The sequence below is a fragment of the Palaemon carinicauda genome, chromosome 28, assembly GCF_036898095.1.
Source record: "Palaemon carinicauda isolate YSFRI2023 chromosome 28, ASM3689809v2, whole genome shotgun sequence".
NCBI lineage: Eukaryota > Metazoa > Arthropoda > Malacostraca > Decapoda > Palaemonidae > Palaemon > Palaemon carinicauda.
The window spans coordinates 56,022,230-56,030,929 of record NC_090752.1 but is presented as its reverse complement, the minus strand read 5'-3'; the positions used below and the strand labels follow the sequence as shown (position 1 = coordinate 56,030,929).

The following is an 8,700-nucleotide window of genomic DNA, read 5'->3' as shown; positions in this document are numbered from 1 at the left end:
TTAAATAGGATTTGATACTGTATTGAGGAGGAGTTAAATTAGATTTAATACTGCATTGAAGAGGATTTAAATTAGATTTAATACTGTATTGAAGAGGATTTAAATTAGATTTAATTCTGTATTTTAGAGGATTTAAATTGGATTTAATACTGTATTAAAGAGGATTTAATTTTGATTTAATACTTGTATTGAAGAGGATTTAAGTTGGCTTTGACACTGCATTGAAGATTTTAATTGGATTTAATACTGTATTGACGAGGATTCAAAGTGGATTTAATTCAATAATGAAGTGAGAAACGGGATTCAAGTATGCTACTACTTAGTTCAGTAAATCCAGATATCGGGTTTGGTTTGAATCTTTATATTGAAGTAATACGCTTTTTTTTCTAAATTAAATTAATGTAATACGTGAACATCTGTCCTCTTATCAGGACCAAACTCTTAATTATTCATTTATCTAGTTAATAAGGATATCTCAGTTAATTCATGACTAATGCTATTAGCAGACACTTGTTATCTAGGCGGAGTCAGTGTGTTAATAAAATAATAATAAAAATAATAATAATAATAATAATAATAATAATAATAATAATAATAATAATATTATTATTATTATTATTATTATTATTATTATTATCATTATTATTAGCCAAGCTACAACCCTATTTGGAAAAGCAGGATGCTAAAGCCCAAGGGTTCCAACAGGGAAAATAGCCCGGCGAGGAAAGGAAATAAGGAAAAACTACACGAGAAGTTTAAGAACAATGACAACCTTGAAATAAATCTTTCATATATAAACTATAAAAAATTAAAAAACGAAAGGATAAAAAATGCAGAATTGAGAAAAAAATGTCAATGCAGTTATCTAACTAACCATGGCATTAATCATATTCATTTGACAACTTAAAAGGTTCCTACAGCTTTTATAAGGATTTAAGAAAAATCCTTCAATCGTTGGATAATTATATATCGACCATTAGCTTTAGGATTTTTAGATTCTCCCACGTAAAACCAATAACCCTCAGTAATTTAGTATTTAACGGCACGGTACCTAACATTACCTCTATACCTTGAATTTGGTAAATGCTTCTTGCGTGAGAAGTTCTTTAAATTACCACAGAACTGCGTCAAACCTAATTAATTAAGAATTTCTTTAAAAAAACAAAAGATTGAGGATATTAAGGCTTTCAAGATGAAACTGAAGACTTTCTTGTTCTGTAAGTGCTTCAATAGTCACGATTTAACAATAAACGAGCAATATGCGTTGTGAAATGCTGAATGCTTTCGAACGAACATGATAAAATGACTGTGGAGGTCCTGTAGATAGTAGGATTCTCCTGCTGTATAAGACCAGAAAAACAGCCCTTAAAGTAATTTATTAATTTTTTTTTCATCGTTTATTTATTTTCTTATTTCCTTTCCTCACTGGGCTATTTGTCCCTGTTTGAGCCCTTGGGCTTATAGCATCTTGCTTTTCTAACTACTGTAGGGTTGTAGCTTGGCTAGCAATAATAATAATAATAATAATAATAATAATAACAGTAGTAGTAGTAGTAGTAGTAGTAGTAGTAGTAGTAGTAGTAAATCAGCTTGAATTAAAACACACACTACTCTCGGTGATTTTGTAAAAAAAAAAAAATGTAATTCAAGTCTCGTAAAAGTTTACGACGAAAAAATGCATATTGTCCTAATAAACTATGAATAAATAAGTAAATAAATGAATAAATATATAAATAAACCAAAACGAATAAAAATATCTTCCCTTTAACTACGTTAAGCGCTCGGTTCTGAACATAGAAACCGAAGCACACTTGATATAAAGAGTTCGGATATGATGGAAATCTTGATGTTGGTATTTCAGGCTTCTTGAAGACTCTCTTGTAAATAGGAGCAGATTTGTCAAAGTAATGAAATATTCAACTTCGTATGATAGACTTCCGGTATGTAAATAGTTGTCCTACTCAATAAAAACTGTGGTTGTTCATTTGTTAACCACTTTAGTTCATTACATTTCTGAAAGAAATTAAGACTGCATTACTAAACCATAAGATATTCCTGTTGATGTATATTTGAATAATCTACTGTAGGTTAATAAAATAGATTTAATTTTTAGAACAGCAGCTACTATATAATATATGATTTGATTGCTTAAAAAGTTAGTGTTTCTGATTTATAATTTTTCAGTGATGGAATTAAATCACTATTGAATAAAGTCTTAACTATTTTTTTCTCTCTTCTCACATTGTCTGAAAAACAATAATTCCTAATATATATTTAGTCAAATACACCAAATTAAATTGCATTTCCAAAGGAAGTACATAGTATATTTCCTCCAAGTGACAACCCAATATAAGTTTCGTCAAAAGAAATCCAATTCTTACCTGTAATTAAGAGTTCAGTCAGCAATTGATGTTTACGGTTGGGAGATTGACAGGCCAGATCACCTTCAGCTGATCCCACTTGATTCTTTATTCACAGCATTCACGATTCTTCAGGGTTCCCCACAGACTGACTAGCTGAACTGATTTCAGAAGGATTGACTATCATGGCTGAACTGATTTCAGAAGGATTGACTATCATGGCTGAACTGATTTCAGAAGGATTGACTATCATGGCTGAACGGATTTCAGAAGGATTGACTATCATGGCTGAACGGATTTCAGAAGGATTGACTATCATGGCTGAACTGACTTCAAAAGGATTGACTACCATGGTTGAATTGACTTCAGAAGGATTGACTATCATGGCTGAACTGACTTCAGAAGGATTGACTATCATGGCTGAATTGACTTCAGAAGGATTGACTATCATGGCTGAACTGACTTCAAAAGGATTGACTACCATGGTTGAATTGACTTCAGAAGGATTGACTATCATGGCTGAACTGACTTCAAAAGGATTGACTACCATGGTTGAATTGACTTCAGAAGGATTGACTATCATGGCTGAATTGACTTCAGAAGGATTGACTATCATGGCTGAATTTACTTCAGAAGGATTGACTATCATGGCTGAATTTACTTCAGAAGGATTGACTATCATGGCTGAACTGATTTCAGAAGGATTGACTATCATGGCTGAACTGATTTCAGAAGGATTGACTACCATGGTTGATTTGACTTCAGAAGGATTGACTATCATGGTTGAATTGACTTCAGAAGGATTGACTATCATGGCTGAATTGACTTCAGAAGGATTGGCTATCATGGCTGAACTGATTTCAGAAGGATTGACTATCATGGTTGAATTGACTTCAGAAGGATTGACTATCATGGCTGAACTGACTTCAGAAGGATTGACTATCATGGCTGAATTGACTTCAGAAGGATTGACTATCATGGCTGAATTGACTTCAGAAGGATTGACTATCATGGCTGAATTGACTTCAGAAGGATTGACTATCATGGCTGAATTGACTTCAGAAGGATTGGCTATCATGGCTGAACTGATTTCAGAAGGATTGACTAAAGGATTGACTATCATGGCTGAACTGACTTCAGAAGGATTGACTATCATGGCTGAATTGACTTCAGAAGGATTGACTATCATGGCTGAATTGACTTCAGAAGGATTGACTATCATGGTTGAATTGACTTCAAAAGGATTGACTATCATGGTTGAATTGACTTCAGAAGGATTGACTATCATGGTTGAATTGACTTCAGAAGGATTGACTATCATGGTTGAATTGACTTCAGAAGGATTGACTATCATGGCTGAATTGACTTCAGAAGGATTGACTATCATGGCTGAATTGACTTCAGAAGGATTGACTTATCATGGCTGGATTGACTTCAGAAGGATTGACTATCATGGCTGAACTGACTTCAGAAGGCTTCACTATCATGGCCCTCATTGCTCAGATCAAGCCCTCACAGAAACGACAAAATCCTCCTGCGGGTTCGATATTGGCCCGATGAGATATGACGATGATCCAAGAAATTTCATCCACTAGGCTTTGCATGATTATAACCTCTATGATTTGGAAGATAAATCAGCTAAGATTTGCAAAAAGACTTAATTCCATATGATTTTGCAAGACTTCACTCATTAAGATCAGGAAGACTTCGTCCACCAGAATTTGTAAGACTTCATCCACCAAAATTTGTAAGAATTCATCCACCAGAATTTGCAAGAATTCATCCACCAGAATTTGCAAGAATTCATCCACCAGAATTCGCAAGTTTTCATCCACCAGAATTCGCAAGTTTTCATCCACCAGAATTTGTCAGACTTCATCTACCAGAATTTGTGAGTTCATCCACCAGAATTTGCAAGACTTCGACCAATACTATTAGGAAGACTTCATCTACCAGAATTTGTGAGTTCATCCACCAGAATTTGCAAGACTTCGACCAATACTATTAGGAAGACTTCATCTACCAGAATTTGCAAGACCTCATCCACAGAATTTGGAGGACTTCAACCACTAGAATTGCCAAGACTTATTCCACCAGAATTTGCAAGACTTCAACCAATAATTTTAGCAAGACTTCATCCACCAGAAGTTGCAAGACTTAAACCAATAATATTAGCAAGACTATTCACCAGAATTTGCGAGACTTCATCCACTAGAATCCTCGACTTTAACCATTGCTATTAGTAAGACTTCATCCACCAGAATTTCCAAGACTTCATCCACAAGGATCTTCAAGACTTTAACCAATAGGCTTTGCAAGACACTTGCTGGCACTCCTGACTTCTGAAAGGCGTTTTTGAAAATTGTCTGAGGTTTGGGCTTTTTCAAAGACACATGCCCGACCTCCAGTATGTGAATAGCTGACCTGATGCCAAGGGTATAAACGGTAATTTGTTAACCACCAGATGGCTGACTGGGTATCTGAAATGAAAGTAAATTATGTGACATGTATAATGTTATTTTAGTCTAGTCATATTCCTGCATTACCAATAATATATGATGCTTTACGTTGTTATACCTTACTGTACAACAATGCATGATTTGATTGCTTAATTATTAGTAATAGAATTAAAATCATTATTTTTTTCTAAGACTGTAATATAAAACTCAAGGAACAGCATTCAGTTTAGCCTAATACATCTTATAAGTAATCATTACCCAGACAGAAATTTTCTTATAGGACTCTTGCTGCTCACCGGTAATTCCTAAGAGTTGATCATGCTTAGTGGAACACCAGGCCAGAGGATATCCAGATTCGACAACTCCAACTGATTCTTGGTGGTTCATAACATTCTTGAAGTTTTGCAGAAGATCGAATAGTATGATAGAGTTTAGAACCAGTGATAATCAGGATTAATTTTAATGATTTGCAGGACGACTTAATGATCCCATAAGATTACGAAGATATATTCTTCGAGCTTAATTTTCTGGAGAGATTATTTGCCAGGCTTGGCCAGAGACTTCGTTAGATAGGGGCTCTCTGGAGACCTATTCCTTCAAGTCTTGTAGGAGACTTCATTCATCAGGGCTTGACGATGAGATGTCCTTCATCAGGTCTTACAAGAGGCCATCCATCATGGTTAACAGGAGACCTAATTTATTAGTGCATTTCCAGAAGAACCCTTCTGTCAGCATTTCAAGACGAACTCATCTGTCAGCATTTCAAAGGAGACCACCTCTGTCTGTATTTCCAGGAGACCTCATCTGTCAGGATTTGTAGTAGACCTCTGTCTATCAGGACTTGCAAAAGGTCTCATTCATAAGGGCTTGAAGGAGACACACCTCAACTGTCAGCATTTGTAGTAGACCTCATTCGCTAAGCCTTGCAGGAGACCTATCTGTTAGCATTTGCAGGATATAGTATCTTGCAAATGCTGACAGATAGGTCTGCAGGACATTTAATCCAAGGGTTTCTGTAGAGTTCATCCATTGGTTTTCAGGGAACTAATCCCATGGTGTTTGCAGGACGATTATTCTGCCAGGGTTTACAGGACACCACTACTGCCAGAATTTGCAGGCCGCTCCATCGGCCAGGGTTTGCAGGCTGTTGCTCCCATCGGGGTTTGCAGGCTGCTTTACCACTCAGGGTGGGCAGGATACATTATCAGTTTAGGGTTTGCAGGACATTTCATCAGTTTAGTGATTTGCTGGACACTTCATCAGTTTAGGGATTTCTGGACTTCATCAGTTTAAAGTATGCAGTGCACTTCAACAGTTTAGAGCTTGCAGGACACTTCACGAGTTTAGATTTTGCATGACTCTTCATCAGTTTAGAATTTGCAGGACATTTCATCAGTTTAGGATTTGCAGGACACTTCATCAGTTTAGGGATTTCTGGACTCATCAGTTTAGAGCTTGAAGCACACTTCATCAGTTTAGAGTTTGCAGGACATTTCCTCAGTTTAGAGTTTGCAGAACATTTTATCAGTTTAGATTTTGCATGACTCTTCATCAGTTTAGAGTTTGCAGGACATTTCATCAGTTTAGGATTTGCAGGACACTTCATCAGTTTAGGGATTTCTGGACTCATCAGTTTAGAGCTTGAAGCACACTTCATCAGTTTAGAGTTTGCAGGACATTTCCTCAGTTTAGAGTTTGCAGAACATTTTATCAGTTTAGATTTTGCAGGACACTTCGTCAGTTTAGAGTTTGCAGGACACTTCGTCTGTTTAGAGTTTGCAGGACACTTCGTCTGTTTAGAGTTTGCAGGACACTTCATTAGTTTAGAGTTTGCAGGACACTTCGTCAGTTTAGAGTTTGCAGGACACTTCGTCAGTTTAGAGTTTGCAGGACACTTCATTAGTTTAGAGTTTGCAGGACACTTCATTAGTTTAGAGTTTGGTGGACATTTCATCAGTTAAGGATTTGCAGGACACTTCATCAGTTTAAGGTTTTTCAGACACTTCATCAGTTTTGGGATTGCAGGACACTTCACCAGTTTAGGGTTTGCAGAACACTTCATCAGTTTAGGGATTGTGGAACACTTCATCAGTTTAGGGATTGCAGGACACTTCACCAGTTTAGGGTTTGCGGAACACTTCATCGGTAAGGTTTTCTGGACACTTCATCAGTTTAGGGATTACAGGACACTTCACCAGTTTAGGGTTTGTGGAACACTTCACCAGTTTAGGGATTGCAGGACACTTCACCAGTTTAGGGTTTGTGGAACACTTCACCAGTTTAGGGATTGCAGGACACTTCACCAGTTTAGGGTTTGTGGAACACTTCACCAGTTTAGGTTTTGTGGAACACTTCATCAGTTTAGGGATTACAGGACACTTCACCAGTTAAGGGTTTGAGGAACACTTCATCAGTTTAGGGATTGCAGGACACTTCATCAGTTTAGGGATTGCAGGACACTTCACCAGTTTAGGGTTTGTGGAACACTTCATCAGTTTAGGGATTGCAGGACACTTCATCAGTTTAGGGATTGCAGGACACTTCACCAGTTTAAGGTTTGCGGAACACTTCATCAGTTTAAGGTTTTCCGGACACTTCACCAGTTTAGGGATTGCAGAACATTTCACCAGTTTAGGGTTTGCGGAACACTTCATCAGTTAAGGGATTGCAGGACACTTCACCAGTTTAGGGTTTGTGGAACACTTCATCAGTTTAGGGATTGCAGGACACTTCATCAGTTTAGGGATTGCAGGACACTTCACCAGTTTAGGGTTTGCAGAACACTTCATCAGTTTAGGTATTGCAGGACACTTCATCAGTTTAGGGATTGCAGGACACTTCATCAGTTTAGGGATTGCAGGACACTTCATCAGTTTAGGGATTGCAGGACACTTCATCAGTTTAGGGATTGCAGGACACTTCATCAGTTTAGGGATTGCAGGACACTTCACCAGTTTAGGGTTTGCAGAACACTTCACCAGTTTAGGGTTTGCAGAACACTTCATCAGTTTAGGTATTGCAGGACACTTCATCAGTTTAGGGATTGCAGGACGCTTCATCAGTTTAGGGATTGCAGGACACTTCACCAGTTTAGGGTTTGCGGAACACTTCACCAGTTTAGGGTTTGTGGAACACTTCATCAGTTTAGGGTTTGTGGAACACTTCATCAGTTTAGGGTTTGTGGAACACTTCATCAGTTTAGGGTTTGCGGAACACTTCATCAGTTTAGGGTTTGTGGAACACTTCATCAGTTTAGGGTTTGCGGAACACTTCATCAGTTTAGGGTTTGCCGGACATTACGTCAGTTTCGAGTTTAATGGCGATTTCATCTGTTTAGGATTTGCAAGACACTTCGTCAATGTAGGGTTTACGGGACATTTCATCAGTTTATAGGTTGCAGGACATTTCATCAGTTTATAGGTTGCAGGACATTTCATCAGTTTATGGTTTGCAGGACATATCATCAGTTTATGGTTTGCAGAACATTTCATCAGTTTATAGTTTGCAGGACATTTCACCTGTTTATGGTTTGCAGGACATTTCATCAGTTTGTGGTTTGCAGGACATTCCATCAGTTCAGGGTTTACAGGACACTTCATCGGATTAAAGTTTGCTGGACATTTCATGATTAGGATTTGCAGGACAGTTCATTAGTTTAGGGTTTGCGGGAAACTTCTTCAGTTTAGGGTTTGCATGACACTTCCTCACCATCAGTCTAGGGTCTGCATGACACTTCCTCAACATCAGTCTAGGGTCTGCTTGACACTTCCTCAACATCAGTCTAGGGTCTGCATGACACTGCCTCACCATCAGTTTAGGGTTTGCAGGATGCTTCATCAGTTTAGGGTTTGCAAGACATTTCATCAGTTTATGGTTTGCTG

At 37.6% G+C, this 8,700-nt stretch overlaps 1 protein-coding gene across 1 annotated transcript; it reads right to left on the bottom strand.

Annotated features, from left to right (window-relative positions):
• Nucleotides 1-2,481: 2,481 nt before the first annotated feature.
• LOC137621820 (sporozoite surface protein 2-like) lies at nt 2,482-3,714 on the bottom strand. The gene has a single exon (XM_068352327.1). The coding sequence runs from the start codon at nt 3,712-3,714 to the stop codon at nt 2,482-2,484; it is 1,233 nt and encodes a 410-aa protein (XP_068208428.1).
• Nucleotides 3,715-8,700: the final 4,986 nt, after the last annotated feature.

What these genes read in the sequence shown, in the direction of transcription:
- LOC137621820 (XM_068352327.1), bottom strand. Translation starts at nt 3,714, where the DNA reads ATGATAGTCAATCCTTCTGAAGTCAATTCAACCATGATAGTCAATCCT.